The sequence below is a fragment of the Pantherophis guttatus genome, chromosome 18 (genome assembly GCF_059756535.1).
Source record: "Pantherophis guttatus breed Tessera chromosome 18, ASM5975653v1, whole genome shotgun sequence".
Taxonomy (NCBI): domain Eukaryota; kingdom Metazoa; phylum Chordata; class Lepidosauria; order Squamata; family Colubridae; genus Pantherophis; species Pantherophis guttatus.
The window spans coordinates 4,966,607-4,982,355 of NC_142080.1; the positions used below are offsets into that span (position 1 = coordinate 4,966,607).

The 15,749-nt window shown below is 45.5% G+C and overlaps 2 protein-coding genes across 4 annotated transcripts in view; both read right to left on the reverse strand.

The window, feature by feature from the left end:
* SLC3A2 (solute carrier family 3 member 2) overlaps nt 1-9,076 on the reverse strand; it is a 28,019-nt gene extending 18,943 nt beyond the window's left edge. The window contains exons 1-2 of one of the 2 annotated variants that reach the window (XM_060689571.2): nt 8,858-8,976; nt 4,895-4,922 (exon numbers count right to left, since the gene is read on the reverse strand). Coding sequence is in view for 1 of the 2 variants with exons in the window: in XM_060689569.2 (XP_060545552.2) it covers nt 8,858-8,960 (103 nt within the window). In the remaining variant the exon portion in view is untranslated. Of the gene's footprint in view, nt 1-4,894; nt 4,923-8,857 lie in introns of both variants that reach the window. The other variant, XM_060689569.2, reaches the window with a different exon arrangement.
* A 1,093-nt stretch (nt 9,077-10,169) lies between these two features.
* TMEM223 (transmembrane protein 223) lies at nt 10,170-14,426 on the reverse strand. Of its 2 annotated transcripts, XM_087881097.1 has the most exons (3): nt 14,277-14,426; nt 12,513-13,003; nt 10,170-10,970 (listed from the first exon to the last, which is right to left on the reverse strand). In XM_087881097.1, exons 2-3 carry the CDS (start codon nt 12,979-12,981, stop codon nt 10,678-10,680), a joined length of 762 nt encoding a protein of 253 aa, XP_087737223.1. In that variant the 5' UTR covers nt 12,982-13,003; nt 14,277-14,426; the 3' UTR covers nt 10,170-10,677. The 2 variants fall into 2 exon arrangements, with proteins under 2 accessions (XP_087737223.1, XP_034281229.3); XM_034425338.3 differs by having other exon boundaries at nt 12,513-14,426.
* Between the last annotated feature and the right edge of the window lie 1,323 nt (nt 14,427-15,749).

Consider the following 15,749-nt stretch of genomic DNA (forward strand, 5'->3'; position numbering starts at 1 on the left):
CAATATGCAACCTTCCCAGCCGGCATCCGACAAGCGGTGTCGGTGGAGGAAGGCGGACTCACTTAAGGACAATCTGATTCACTTACCCACCCCATCGATTGGCTTAATGACGATGGGGTGGAGGGGGGGGAGGGAAAAAGTTTGCAAAATCGGGACGCAGCTCGCTTGAGCTCTTCACAACGCGATGGACAGTCCCGGACTCACTTAAGGACAATCTGATTCACTTACCCACCCCATCGATTGGCTTAATGACGATGGGGTGGAGGGGGGGGGAGGGAAAAAGTTTGCAAAATCGGGACGCAGCTCGCTTGAGCTCTTCACAACGCGACGGACAGTCCCGGTCCCAATTTTGGTCGTAACTCGAGAACTACCTGTATGCCACACTTCTCAATTTAAATACCGAGTTCGGTACGGCAGAGCAGAGCAGGGGAAAAAACAAAAAACAAAAAACCCCAGGATTTCAAACACGGAGAAAAACCTACACCATTTTCATCGGAAATCAAAGCAGTTGGCATTGGAAGCCTCAGATCTGAATTTTTGTCCACCCCTGTTTCTCAATTGCCCGAAAATTGGCTGATAAGTCACATTTAATGGCCATGTTTACCCGGTCAATGTCTGCCTCCTAACAAACAGAGCAGAAAGGCGGATTAAACAAGGCTACAGGCTTATTCGGAGGCCCAGAAAATTTGCTTTCCCCAAACACTGGAGGCCTCTCCGCGCCCCCCCCCCCAGTCGCGTGTTTACGCCATGTGCTCGCATCCGATTCCAAGAATCCCTTTCCTCGTGAAATTAAAAGCTGCCGGCCCCCCTGTTATTCTGAAGAGCTCGGCTGAATCTTAGCCAGGAGGGGAAAAAAAAAAAAAAAATTAACTGACATTGCAAGCTTCGTGTTGATCAGCCTCAAAGATGGAAGATAACATCCCCGCAGCTGGGGTGGCTGGAACTCGACCAAAACTCCCCGCGAAAAAGTTGTCAACAGCCTTCCCCACCCCACCCCACTCACATCTGCGGGGGTCTGGGAACCAAACTGCAGGTGAAAACACGCTGTGGACTTTGGAGTTTTCCTCCAGGTGAGGAATCTGCAGTTTCCCACTGTTTTTCCCCCAACAAGAGAGAAACATTGAGAAACAGGTATTTCAGGGATTTTTTTTAAAAAGTATGAATCAATTATTCCAGCAAAAGAGAAGTTAATATTAGTCTCCTGCCTAAGCAGGGGGTTGGACTAGAAGACCTCCAAGGTCCCTTCCAACTCTGATATTTTAAATTCTAGCCACAACCACTTTAACATTTCTTTCTTTTTCTTTCTTTCCTTTACCTTTTTCTTCCTTTCTCTTTGCTTCATCTTTCTTTCCTTTCTCTTTCTTTCTCTCTCTCCTTCTCTCTCCCTCCCTTCCAGATGAACAAAAAAAGGTTCCTAGCCCTCAACACAACAGGGATAAACTTGAAATTGGGGAGGTCAGGGCTAAGATTTCTACAGATCAAAGGGGTGGTTTAGTTAATGGCCCTTTTACTCCCCCCCTTCAAATCCCAGAATTCCCCAACCAGACTCTTTAAGATGGGTGGGCTTCAACTCCCAGAATTCCCCAGCCAGCATGCTTTAAGATGGGTGGACTTCAACTCCCAGAATCCCCCAGCCAGCATGCTTTAAGATGGGTGGACTTCCACTCCCAGAATCCCCCAGCCAGCATGCTTTAAGTTGGACGGACTTTTTAACTCCCAGAATTCCCCAGCCTGCACGTTAGTTGAGGAATTCTGGGACTTGAAGTCCACATAGCTGAAAGTTGCCACGGACGAGACACTCCGTTCTAATATAATAATTAGAAATTTCATCTTTGCAGGCCGTGTTCCTTACAGACCCCTGAAGGGATCGCCTGCCTCCCACCGTAACTCTCCCGAGCATGGGATTCTCACCAAACAAACAGCCTCCGAGAACTTCCCGTCCAGCCAAAACATGAGACCAGTTCTCAGAATTGAAAATAAATTTTGAAAAAAAAACAATCAGGACATCTGTCAAGCTTGCCCTCCTCCTCCTGTCTGGGAAAACTCCAGGGGTTGGAAAAAAAACGAAGACACAAACAGATCCGTTGCGATGAGAAACAGAAAACTGTAGGTGGGACAGAAAAGATGAAAGGATCGGTCGGTCGGGAAAAACTCTAGGAAGGCCTCCAGAGATCGTAAAGGGAGATGAATTTCATGAACCGGTTTGCCCATCTCTCCAAGCCACGATCTGATTAAATCGGAGTTAGGTGGACGAGCCACAACTTAGCGCGATGTGCTAAGAGCATAAAAACCCTTGTTTATAAATAGCTCTTTCCCCCCCCCCCACCCCTTTTAAGGGGTTTGTTCGGCTGTTTATTTATTTATTATTTATTTTATTGGTTTGATTTATATGCCGCCCTATGTTTATATGTAAAGCTCCGTAGTTCTCGCTTTCTTTTTTTTTGCAACGATCCAAAATGACTTTGTTTTCCCTTTATTATTATTATTTTTTTTTAAATCGCTAATGCTTGAGTAACGATGTATTTTTGCCCCTGAAAATCAGGATAAATTCCATCCCGTTTTAAGTGCAGACTTAATAGATGGTTACAGAGTTTGCTTATCATTCGTGGCATTTTGGGGAAAGGAAAAGCATTTAAAACTCAACTCATTTGTCTTTAAAAGTTCCATCTATAGCCTATATCAGTGATGGACAAACCCCCCCCCGCACTCCCCCCACTTTTGGCACGCGATGGCAAGGTGGGCCCAGTAGGCCCGTTTTTCGCCCTCCCCAGGCTCCAGAGGCTTTCTTGGCGCTTGGGGAGGGCTAAAACAGCCTTCCCCCCACAGCCAGAGGCCCTCCGGAGGCCGGAAATGTCCTGTTTGCTGACTTCCGGTGGGACAGGAAGGCCCAAAAATCAGCTGTGCGCGCCGGAGCTGAGCTAGGGCAACACTTGCATGCCCACCGATATGGCTCCGTGTGCCACCTGTGGCACGCGTGCCATAGGTTCGCCATCATGGTCCTATATATATTTATATTCCTTTCCATATATTACAGGTAGTGCTCGACTTAGCACTGTTTTAAGTTACAAGTGCACCAGGTGGCTCAGTGGCTAAGACACTGAGCTTGTCAATCAGAAAGATTCGAATGCCTAGTCCAGGTCTCCTGAGTGAGCAGTCCCTTCCCACTCTGTTACTGTTACTGATCAAAATTCAGACGCTAAGCAAGTGGCTCGCATTTATGACGGTCGCACTGCCCCGGGGTCACACCGTAACCCCCTTTTGCGACCGTCTGACAAAGTCAATGGGGAAGCCGGATTCATTTAATGACCAGGTTACTGATTTATCAACTGCAGCGGGAAAAAGAAAGATTGTAAAATGAGTCTCACTTAACCACAGAAATTCAGGGCTCCGTGGTGGCCGTTAAGTCGAGGACTAACCTGTATGATATTTCCTGAATATATAAACTGCAGTGGATTCAGCTGGCAAGCGAAGCAGGGTCTATATTTATCGGCTGGATTTGTTTTTTTACTGGCTGCGCTAAATAAAATTCACTGGAAAAGGTCATACGTCGTGTTTGCACCCAGATGACCTGAATAAATATCTCAAATTTCTAGGAAGCTTGGAAAGATCACGCACGGATCACAGGCTGCCACCAGACGTAAACACCACGGAGGGCTAAAGAGGATCCTTTTTCAGGAGTGATTCGGGAAAGATTACTTAGGCGAGATTACTTTTGAGGCAAATTGGAAGACCGTGCAAAACGGTCATTTGTAGGATCTGTCTTTTTGGATCGATGTCCGGATTGGCCGGCTGGAGACGGATCTATTTGCAAGGTAGAGTCCTCAACGTACGACTACAATTCAGACGTTGCTAAGCGAGGCGTTCCCATTCACGCTGATTTTTCAACCTTTTTTTTTTTTTTTGGGGGCCAGTGAAACACTGCCGTTGTTAACCGAGTCACACGGCCATTAAGCGAATCTGACTTTTCCCCCATTGATTTTGCTTGCCGGAAAGTCACGAACGGGGATTATGTGATCCCCGGATGCAACCGTCGTAGACACGCCGGTTGCCAAGTGGCCCAAATTTTGATCACGTGAGTCTGGGATCCGGCGACGGTCGTTACGTCTGAGGACTGGTTGTTCAGTCGCTTTTTTTTCCACGGTGGTGTAACTCCGCTGGCTGAACGAATGGTTGTAACTTGAGGACTACCAGCAGCTCAGGTTTCTTAGCACGGAATAGTACAAGGATTTCTTAACGCAAGGCAGCTAGCTGGATTCCGACCAGGGTGATCTGTCCTGGATCTTTTTTTAAAGGCCAACATTGTCGTCTGTCAAGCAAGCACACACAGCTGAGCTGGGCTCACCGAACAGAAACCACGCGAAGGTTGCGGTTGTAGGTACAAGGATGTAAAGATTCGGCACAACCCACAATGGAAGAAAGGTTCCTGAAAATGACCAAATTTGCCGAGATGGCTTAAATCAGGGGTCTGCAACCTTAAACACTCAAAGAGCCATTTGGACCCCGTTTCCCACAGAAAAGAAAACACCGGGAGCCACAAAAAACCTTCCCGTGCCTGACTATTTCTTGATCGGCCACAAAACTAGCATAGGTAGTTGAATTAAACGTTTCTTCTCTTGGATTTATCCATGGTTGGCCTACCGGGGGTTGAAAAGCTCAATAAATTGCATGCCGGCGGGTGTCGCACATTGGCGGTTGTGACGCATAATTTGAGTGACAGGGAGCCGCAGCAGAGGGGGGAAAGAGTCACATGCGGCTCCAGAGCTGCAGGTTGCTGACCTCTGCCTTAAATGGACTTCTTTGATAAGAGAAGACAATGATCGGCCTTGATAAGCCAATGATTGCCAACCTCTTATAGGCCTTCCATAAAAGAGGAAGAAAAAAAAAATCAACTTACGATTTTATGGTTCTGGTGATTAGGCAGGCTAGATTATGGAAAGAAGGGAGGGTTATGTCATAGAAATTTGATTAATAATAATAATAATAAGTAGTAAAGGTATAATTGTACTTAGAATGGCTGTAAAGAAGAGGAGAACTTTTTTTCCTGATATTTTTTTTCTTTTCCTTGCTTCATTTTGTCTCTCCTTCCTTCCTTCCAGTTTCCTCTCTTACAGCACACATTATATCTTTTTTCAGCTCTTCCCTTCCCCTCTCCATCATCTCAATTTTTTTCCTTCCCTCTCCTTTCTCCTTTACTTTTCCTTCTTCCCTCCCTCCTCCCATTCTTCCTTCCTCCCTCCTCTCCTTCCTTCCTTCCATTTCTCTCCTCTCCTCCCCTTTCCTTTCCCCTTCATTATCCTCTCCTGCTCCTTCCCTCTCCCTCCCTCCTTCCATTTCTCTCTTCCTCATTACCCTCTCCTTCCTTCCTTTCCTCTCCCCTTCATTATCCTCTCCTGCTCCTTCCCTCCTTCCTTCCTTCCTTCCATTTCTCTCCCTTTCATTATCCTCTCCTGCTCCTTCCTTCCCTCCATCTCTCCCCTTCATTATCCTCTCCTTCCTTCCATTTCTCTCCACTTCATAACCCCCTCCTTCTTTCCTTTCCTCTCCTTCATTATCCTCTCCTGCTCCTTCCCTCCCTCCTTCCATTTCTCTCCCCTTCATTACACTCTCCTGCTCCTTCTTCCTTCCTTCTTCTCTCCCCTTTCTCTTTCTCCTCTTAGCTTGTATTAGTTTTTAATGTTGTTTTTAAAAATCTTCAATAAAACCTTCAACTAAAACCTCCCAGCGCCACCCCCCCCCAAACCAGCCAAGACCGAATGACGCCAGAACTCTGCCTTCCGTCAATATCGGTGACACCTCTTAAGGAACTCCGAGTCCTACCAAAGTTCACCTTTCAGATAAGAAAAACCAACTCTCAGCAAATCCAGAGAGAAACAAGAGATATGAGAAAGGATGGGGGAGAGAGAGAGAGAGAGAAAGAAACAATGGATAAGGGAGAGCCAGGGAAAGACAAACAGGGGGTGAAAGAAAGTTAAGATAGAAAGAGAAGTAGATTTAAATCCCGTGCAAAAGAAAAGGTCAGAGGCTATCACAAAGGCAAAGGACTGTGTCCCCCCTCAAAATCTTGCCTGTAACCCCAAAGCACCAGAAAATATATTTATTAAAGTATTAAGGCTATCTCCCTCCATAAATTTAGATTACTCCCTGAAGCTAAGCTCAGCTTTCTAATGGATTTTAGTCAGGGGTGAAATCCAGCAGGTTCTGGAGAACCAGCAGCAGAAATTTTGGGTAGTTCAGAGAACCGGCAAATGCCACCTCTGGCTGGCTCCAGAGTGGGGTGGGAATGGAGATTTTGCAGTATCCTTCCCCCGGAGTGGGATGGGAATGGAGATTTTGCAGTATCCTTCCCCCGGAGTGGGATGGGAATGGAGATTTTGCAGTATCCTACCCCCCAGGAGTGGGGAGGGAATGGAGATTTTGCAGTATCCTTCCCTTGACGTGGGGTGGGAATGGGGATTTTGCAGTATCCTTCCCCTGCCACGCCCACCAAGCCATACCACGTCCACCAAGCCACGCCCACAGAACCGGTAGTAAAAAAAATTTGGATTTCACCACTGATTTTTTTAGTCTCTTAAGACCTGGCAGCTATAATAAATTTCACAAATGAAGGCAAATAATCTATATGTAAATATTATAATACGTGAGATGCATTACATATTTTTTCCCTTATGCTATAATAAATCTAATACAATCGCCATCAGCATTGACAAAATCGCCGTCGGTCAGTTGCAACAGAGGCTGAGGTTTGCATCCACCAGCCATTTTTTTAAAAAAAGTTTTGAGGTTTATTCCTGATTCTGGTTCTCTTAGATCAGGGGTCAGCAACCTGCGGCTCTGGAGCCGCATGTGGCTCTTTCACCCCTCTGCTGCTGGCTCCCTGTCACTCAAAATATGCGTCACAACCACCAATGTGTGACGCCTGCCAGCACGCGATTTATTGAGCTTTTCAACCCCCGGTAGGCCAACCATGGATAAATCCAAGAAAAGAAAAGTTTCAGAAGAAAACAGAACGTTTAATTCAACTACATAGGCTAGTTTTGTGGCCGCTGAAGAAATAAGTCAGGCACAGGAAGGGTTTTGTGGCTCCCGGTGTTTTTTTTTCTGTGGGAAACGGGTCCAAATGGCAGACCCCAGTCCTAGATTCTTGTGGCAACGTCCCTTTATTTTATTCCCCCAGAACCACAACCCTATGAGGTAGGCCAGGTTCAGAGAGAAAGGCAGGTGAAAATTCATCCAGGAGGAAGCTTCACATTTTAAATTCTCATTTTCCTGCCTAAGCAGGGGGTTGGACTAGAAGACCTCCAAGGTCCCTTCCAACTCTGTTATTCTCTTTTTTTCTCCCTTAGAATAATGATCTCTGTCAATATTAAAAAATAAATAAAAATAGAGGTGCCACAGAAAAAAGGTGGAAGCGCCAAAAAGAAAGCAGAAATGGGGATTTGTTTTGAGGAAAAGGAAGAAAGAATAGAGTTAAGTTTCTGTTTCTAAACCACCTTGGGTGCAAAAACCATCCGGCTGGGAATTTGCTTGGGATGGGCAAGCCTGACCATCTCCTGGCTTAAGCCTACCTCGTCAGGCTGTTGTGCAGGCGACAACTCATTCTGCCTCTCACTTGCAAAAAAGGACAACCTCCACCCCCAAAAAAACCCTCCGACATAAGAAAGGAAAAACTGCTGTTTTGGAGCATGAGACGGACAAGCATATACATTCAATATATTTTCTGTAATGTATATGCCTCCATCTTGTGGCTCAAGGCAACCCAAACAATAAATCAATAGAAAGAAGCTGGAGTATTTCTGACCTTGGATTCCCCAACCAAGTTGCGAGTTCAATTCTCACCAGGCTCAAGGTCGACTCAGCCTTCCATCCTTTCTAAGGTGGGTAAAATGAGGACCCGGTTTGTGGGGGCAATAAGCTGACTTTGTATAAAATATACAAAAGTATGAAGGCTATTGCTTAAAATATGTAAGCTGCCCTGAGTCTCCAGAGAAGGGCGGCATATAAAAATAATAATAATTAAAAAAAAACCCACCATCCCAGCCCTTTGCAGTGCCCTGCCCATCCTCAAGAAATATAGATAGATAGATAGATAGATAGATAGATAGATAGATAGATAGATAGATAGATAGATGGATAGATGGATAGATAGAAGGATGGAGGGATGGGAGAGAGGGAGGGAGGGAGGGAGGGAGGGAAGGAAGGAAGGAAGGAAGGAAGGAAGGAAGGAAGGAAGGAAGGAGGAAGGAAATGATATACCCTGTTTTCCCCAAAATAAGACACCCCCTGATAATAAGCCCAATCGGGCTTTTGAGTGCATGGCAATAAGGCCAAGCACTTATTTCAGGGTTCAAAAAAAATATAAGACAGGGTCTTATTTTCGGGGAAACACGGATAGATAGATAGATAGATAGATAGATAGATAGATAGATAGATAGATGCAAGGGAAGAAGGAAGAAGGAAGGAAGGAAACGATATAGATAGATAGATAGATAGATAGATAGATAGATAGATAGATAGATGCAAGGGAGGAAGGAAGGAGGAAGGAAGGAAGGAAGGAAGAAGGAAGGAAACAATATAGATAGATAGATAGATAGATAGATAGATAGATAGATAGATAGACAGACAGACAGATATAGATAGATAGATAGATAGATAGATAGATAGATAGATAGATAGATAGATAGATGCAAGGGAGGGAAGGAGGACGGAAGAAGAGAGGAGGAAGGAAACGATATAGGTAGGTAGGTAGATAGTGATAGACAGACAGACAGACAGACAGACATAGATGTAGATAGAGAGATAATTTAAAATGTGCATGCAGAAGGCTGTAACAGTAGCAAAAAAGCCTGAAACGGCTTACCTCGGCTTCCCTGCTGCCCCGTCTCCCTTTCGGGGTCCGCTCTCTCGTGAACCATGGTTGGGGTCTCTCCACCACCCAGCTCTCCGGTCCCTGGAGCCGCCATTTTGGCTCCCTCTCACTGCAGAGGCTGAGGTTGCCGTGGCAACAGCAGTTGCAAGCAAAGGATGCTTGGGGCAGGGAAGAGGATTAAAGCAGATTCCTTCCTTCTCTTCGTTTTAACTCAAAAGAGGTTGGGGGCAGGGCCTCCCCCTTATTATTCCAAAATAATCCACTTTTGCTGGTAGCAGAGCAGTGGGGGTTTCCCCCCCCGCCCTCTTCAACTACAAAAATTGGGAGGTATTTTTATGCAAGTGCTCAAAGCTCCTCCAAATTGCTGGAATTGGATGTTGAGAGGAATTAATTTTAAATATGGCTTTCAAAGTGCTAAAACCTCCATATTTTGGGGCAGAGTGACCTAATGGCATTGGCTGGCAAAATTTAAAATGAAAAGATTAGATAGATAGATAGATAGATAGATAGATAGATAGATGATAGATAGATAGATAGATAGATAGATAGATAGATAGATAGATAGATAGATTAGAGGATGGATGGATGGATGGATAGATACGATAGATACGATATATAGATATATAGATATATAGATAGATAGATAGATAGATAGATAGATAGATAGATAGATAGATAGATGAGCGTAGATGGATAAATAGTTGGATGGATGGATGGATGGATAGATACCATAAATAGGTAAAATAGATAGATAGATAGATAGATAGATAGATAGGAGGATGGATGGAGGATAGATGAATGGGTGGATGGATGGATGGATGGATGAGAGATAGATTATACAGACAGGAGAGATGGATGGATGGATGGATGGATGGATGGATGGATGGACGGACGGACGGATGGACGGACGGACAGACAGAGAGATAGATAGTTGGATGGATGGATGATAGATGGATGGATGGATGGATAAATACCGTAAATAGGTAAGATAGATAGATGGATAGATGGATAGATAGATAGATAGATAGATAGATAGATAGATAGATAGATAGGATGATAGATGGATGGGTGGATGATAGAGATAGATTATAGACAGACAGGAGAGATGGATAGATGGATGGATGATAGATAAAGACAAACAGACAAAGACAGGAATAGGTTAGATAGAATGAAATAGATGATAGAATGAGATGGACAGATAGATAAGAGATAATTAGACAGATAAAGAGGGATAGATGGATGGATAGAAGGAGATAGAAAATAGACAATCCCCACCACCATCTTTGTGGTGACAAGACACATATTTGGAAAAAAAGATGCTTTCTATATTTTTTACACCCAGTATCTGCATTGCTGGGCAAAATTGGTAACATATTCATACATCAATTCACATTAAGTTCATATATGAGTGCCCACCACTCTTGGTGCCACAGAGCATTAGCATCGCTGGGCCAAAAGTATAGATATTCGTATTTAAATTCACATTATGAGTCCCTACCACCCTGGGTGACCAGACGACCCGCATTTGAAACCAGAGGCTTCGATATTTTTAACACTTAGGCTCAACTACAATTTGAATAAGGGAGCATCCTTCTCACCCCCTTAGCTGCCTTCTCTTCCTCTTTTTAAGATCTTTCTTTTTTTAAACTTAAATTTAATTTAAAGCAGAAAGGTGGAGGATATCATTCAAAAGTTTCCACAGGGAAGGAGCTGTGAATTCTGGATTTTAATGTCTGCATTTTAACTCTTCTCTCTTCCAGCAGCCTCCGGACACGTCGGGACCTCGTGGCTAGGTCCCTGGAACACGGATTTCACCATTCGCGATAGGCTCCCACGGTGATGTCAAAGAGTGGATTGTTGGTGATGGATCCCTGCTTGTCCAGCAAGAAATAAAAAGGCTTGCCTTTGATCTTAACCGGGATGATGGCGGCTACTTCGGAACGGTGGGACATGCAGCAGATGTGGCGAAGGGGCACCGTGAAGGACGAAGTGTAGCCGAAAAGGTAATAGGTCGTAAAAGTCACCTCCTGGCTGCCGCGGAGAAGGAGGATCCGGCTGACAGACCGTCGCGCGAAGAAGAAGCCTGCCACAAAGATCAGCGTACCTGCAAAGAAACGCCGTTGGAATTGGAGAAATAAATAAATAAATAAATAAATAAATAAATTTAACAGAAGTGAAAATTTGCAAGAACTGTGAGGTCCTTGGTGCTCTCTGAACTTGGTCGTTTCATGACCCAACTAGGGAACATTATCAGCGCTAGCAGGGAGGGGGGTTTGCAGGGAGGGGGGGAGGAGGAGGAGAAGGAGGAGGACTGTGGAAACCTTGGTGCTCTCTGAGCTTGGTTGTTTTCCTGTAGGCATTTCATGACCCGACTAGAACTCGCTATGTCCTGCTGATTGGCCAAGACTCCCCCAGGCAGCCTTCACAGCTAAGGCAGGACTAGAACTCGAGGTCTTCTGGTTCCTAGGCCAGCGCCACATTATATGCAATGCTCTCTACATGGGGCTCCCCTTGGGGTGCACCCGGAGGCTCCAGTTGGTCCAGAATGCAGCCACGCGGGGGATTATGGGAGCGACGGGGCGCTCCCATGTGACACCTCTCCTGCGCGAGCTGCACTGGCTTCCTGTGGTCTTCAGGGTGCGCTTCAAGGTGTTGGTGACCACCTTTAAAGCGCTCCATGGCTTAGGGCCGGGGTATTTACGAGACCGCCTTCTGCCGCCAATAGCCTCCCACCGGCCAGTACGCTCCCACAGAGAGGGATTCCTCAGGGTGCCGTCGGCCAGACAATGTCGGCTGGCGACCCCCAGGGGGAGAGCCTTCTCTGTGGTGGCACCCGCCCTCTGGAACAACCTACCTTCAGAGATACGCACGAATACCAGACCTCCGGACTTTTCATCCGGCCCTGAAAACACATCTTTTTCACCTAGCCGGCCTGGCTTGATCCCATCCCTTCAATTTTAATTTGTAATTGGTTTTAACCCGGGTTGTTTTAATTGGATAGCCAAATTATTTAATGTTTTTAAATTGCTTTTAAATTTTATATGTTATGTTTTACCATGGCTGTTCACCGCCCCGAGTCCTGTTGGAGAAGGGCGATATACAAATAAAATAAAATAAAATAAAATAAAATAAAATAAATAAATAAAATATACCAAACTGGCTCTTGTAATAAAAGAGTGATATGCCATTTGGACCCGTTTCCCACAGAAAAGAAAACACCAGGAGTCACAAAAACCCTTCCCGTGCCTGACCATTTCTTGAGCGGCAACAAAACTAGCATATGTAGTTGTATTAAATGTTCTGTTTTCTTCTGAAACTTTTCTTTTCTTGGATTTATCCATGGTTGGCCTACCGGAGGCTGAAAAGCTCAATAAATTGGGTTCTGGCGGGTGTCGCACATTGGCGGTTGTGACGCATATTTTGAGTGACAAGGAGCCGCAGCAGAGGGGTGAAAGAGCCACATGCGGCTCCAGAGCTGCAGGTTGCTGACCCCTGGTTTAAGGAAAGATGGATGGATTGTTTGTATTTTGAAAAATGTATTTTTTTTATTAAAAATAAAAAAGGCTTTGAACCTGAAAGCCAACCCCCCACTTGTGTCGTCCCTCCCAGCCGCTTCCACCCCAATGCAACGCCCTGCCTCGCTTACCGACGGTCACGCAGGTGGCGGAGAAGCCGTAGCGCCACTTAGAGGAGCCAAAGTTCCCGGAGGTCAGGTTGAAGAGGTTGCCCAGCCAGGGCCGGGTCGGGGCTGGGGGTCGCTCGGGGGACTCCGAGGAGCCCGGTTTCTCCGGGACAGCGGTCGTTTCCCGCAGGGTCGTAAAAGCGAGGTCAGCCAGGTAGAGCCAGAAAGCGAACTGGCTCAAGCAAAACAGCCCCACGTTGCGGAAGAAGCGCGATCGCTCGTGGTGGAAGAGCTCCACGTCCCGATTCACGAAGCCGTCCAGCGGGAAGGGCTCCTGTGCTCGCCGGATGGAGGGGCTCCAGAGCCGCTTTGCAAACAGGGGAAGGACCCCGAGCCGGGCACTTTGCAAGCCCCCGCGCAGGAGGGAGGAGAAGCCCACGCGGGTCCACGTCGAGGAAGCCCACGCGCAACGAGGAAGCATCAGCACCAGCATCGTGGAGCTGGGATCAGGGGAGCTGCATGGGAGGAAGAGGAAAGGAAGAAGGGAAGGAAAAGGAGGGAGAGAAAGGGAGGAGGAAAGAAGAAAGGAATGTGAAGGGGAAGAGGAAGGGAAGGAAATATAGAGGGGAAGGGAGGAAGATAAAAGGGAGAAGGGAAAGAAAAGGAAAGTAAAAAGAGAGGGAAGGAGGAAAGAAGAAAGGAAAGTAAAATATAGAGGAAATGAAAGGGAAGGAAGAAGGGAAGGAAAAGAAGGAAGAGAAAGGAGAGAAGGGAGTTAGGGAGGAAGGGAGGAGGAAAAGGAGGAAAGGACAGGAAGATTTTTTAATTCATCTCGGGCCAAATTGTTTAATACGTTTTTATACTGTTTTAAATTTTATAATCTGTGTGCATTATCTTTTTGGCTGTTCACCGCCCTGAGTCCTTCGGGAGTAGGGCGGTATATAAATCTAATAAAATAAAAATAAATAAATAAAACAATAAGAAGATAAAATGGAGGAAAGTAAAGTAAAATATGGAGGAAAGGAAGATAGAAGGAGGAAGGAAAGAAAAGGAAGATAAAAGGAGAGAGGAGGAGGGAAGGAAGAAGGGAAGGGAAAGAAGGAAGGGAAAGGAGAGAAGGGAGTTAGGGAGGAGGAAAGAAGAAAGGAAAATGAAAATAAAGGGGAAGGGAAGGAAGGTAAAATATGGAGGGAAGAAGATAAAAGGGAGGAAGGAAAGAAGAGGATGGAAGGAGGAAAGAAGAAAGGAAAGGAAAATATGGAGGAAAGGAAAGGAAGACAGCGGAAGAAAAGGAAGATAAAAGAAGGAAAGGAGAGAAGAGGAAAGGAAAGGAGGAAAGGAAAAGCAGGTAAGAAGATAGGAAGGAAAGAAAGGAGAAGATAGGAAAGAGGGAAGGAAAGAAGGAAGGAAAGGAAAGAAGGTAGGAAGGAGGAAAGGAAATTAGATAGATAAGAAGGGAGAGAGGAAGGAAGGAGGAAAGAAGGAAATTATGAAGGAAGGGAGGAAGGAAGGAAGGAAGAAAGAAGGAAATTAGATAGGAAGGGAGGGAGGGAGGGAGGAAGGAAGGAAGGAAGGAACGAAGGGAGGAAGGAAGGAAGGGAGGAAGGAAGGAAGGAAGGAAGGAAGGAAGGAAGGAAGGAAGAAGGAAATTAGATAGGAAGGGAGGAAGGAAGAAAGGAAGGAAGGAAGGAAGAAAGGAAGGAAGGAAGGAAGGAAGAGAGGGTTTGCAAGGTCGTGGGAAGGAGAGTAGGAAGTTAAGAGAGTTTCAGTTTTTCTTTCTTAGCTCACCGAAGGGGTCCTTTGCATCCCTAGATGCGTGTCCTCCAGCCTGCACGCGAGGATGCAGAATTCAGAAGCCTGTTGGGAGGCAAAACGTGGAGTAACTTAATACCGCTTGATTTCTTCCCTCCTTTGCAATTCCAAGATCTGGGGACTTCCACTCCCAGCATGCTCGGGGGGAGCCACGCCGGCGGTGGAACTCTGGGAGTTGGAGTCCACACGTGCAAATCCGGAAGTTGCCCTGAATGGCTGGTTTTGGCCCCAGGGGAGTAGATAGGAGGGAATCAGGTGCAAATCTCCTCCTTCCCCCCCCCCTAAAATTTGGGGGTTGGTTTCTTTTCAGATCTGCTCTGAGTTTAGGGTCTCTCCCCCCCCTCCCCCCAACGTGGCAGGCTTTGCTTGGTTATATATTCAGGTTGCATTTATCAAATTTGGCTGAATTGAGCCATAACTGGAATGAATTTGAGCCAACATTTCTTTGCATTAAATTAAACCCAGTTTCATTGGCAGTTAATACCCGGTTTCCCCCATAATAAGACATTATCCCCTAATAAGAAGCCCAATCGGACTTTTGAGCGCATGGCAATAAGGCCAAGCGCTTATTTCAGGGTTCAAAAAAAAATAATATATAAGACAGGGTCTTGTTTTGGGAAAACACTGTATTATCTATCTATCGATCTATATCTATCTATCTATCTATCTATCTATCTATCTATCTATCTATCTATCATCTATCTTTTCTGTGGGAAACGGGTCCAAATGGCTCTTTGAGTGTTTAAGGTTGCAGACCTCTGAAATAAAAGGAAATAGATAAGCAAAACATAGCCATAAACACATAGAATGATTACATATAAATGGGGGCAGTAGGACAGGGACGGTAGGCACGCTGGTGCGCCTTATGCACACCCCCTTAGGGATCTCTTAAGAAACGTGAAAGGTCCACGGTAGACAGTTTTAAGGTAAAAGGTATGGGGGTTAGCGAGACTAACAACAGGATCAGGTAGACTGTTCCAGACATTTACTACTCTATTGCAGAAGTCGTATTTCCTACAATCAAGATCAGAGCAGATTACATTGAGTTGGAAGCCACTGATAGCTCTTGTGTTATTACGGTTGAAATTAATGTACTCGTTTACAGGTAGGACGTTTTGATAATCTTATGAACTAAGCTTAGGTCGGAACCTTTGTTCCCGATTATTCCTGCTTGTTGGAACAGAAACTACCCAGAGGAGGGTAGCGTTTAAATTCAAAATAAATAAATAAATAAGAAATCTTTGCCAAGAGACATACTGCACATTAGCAGTATATATATATATATATATCCTGCTTGGGGAGAGGGGAAAAAAAATCAAGTTATTTACATTGTATATCAATGTCTTGATCGAGAAATTCTTTTTTGGGGGGGGGAAGGAGACAGCTGAGGAACGGCGGTGGCCTGACTAGGTGGCTCAGGGGCTAAGACACTGAGCTTTTGTCGATCGG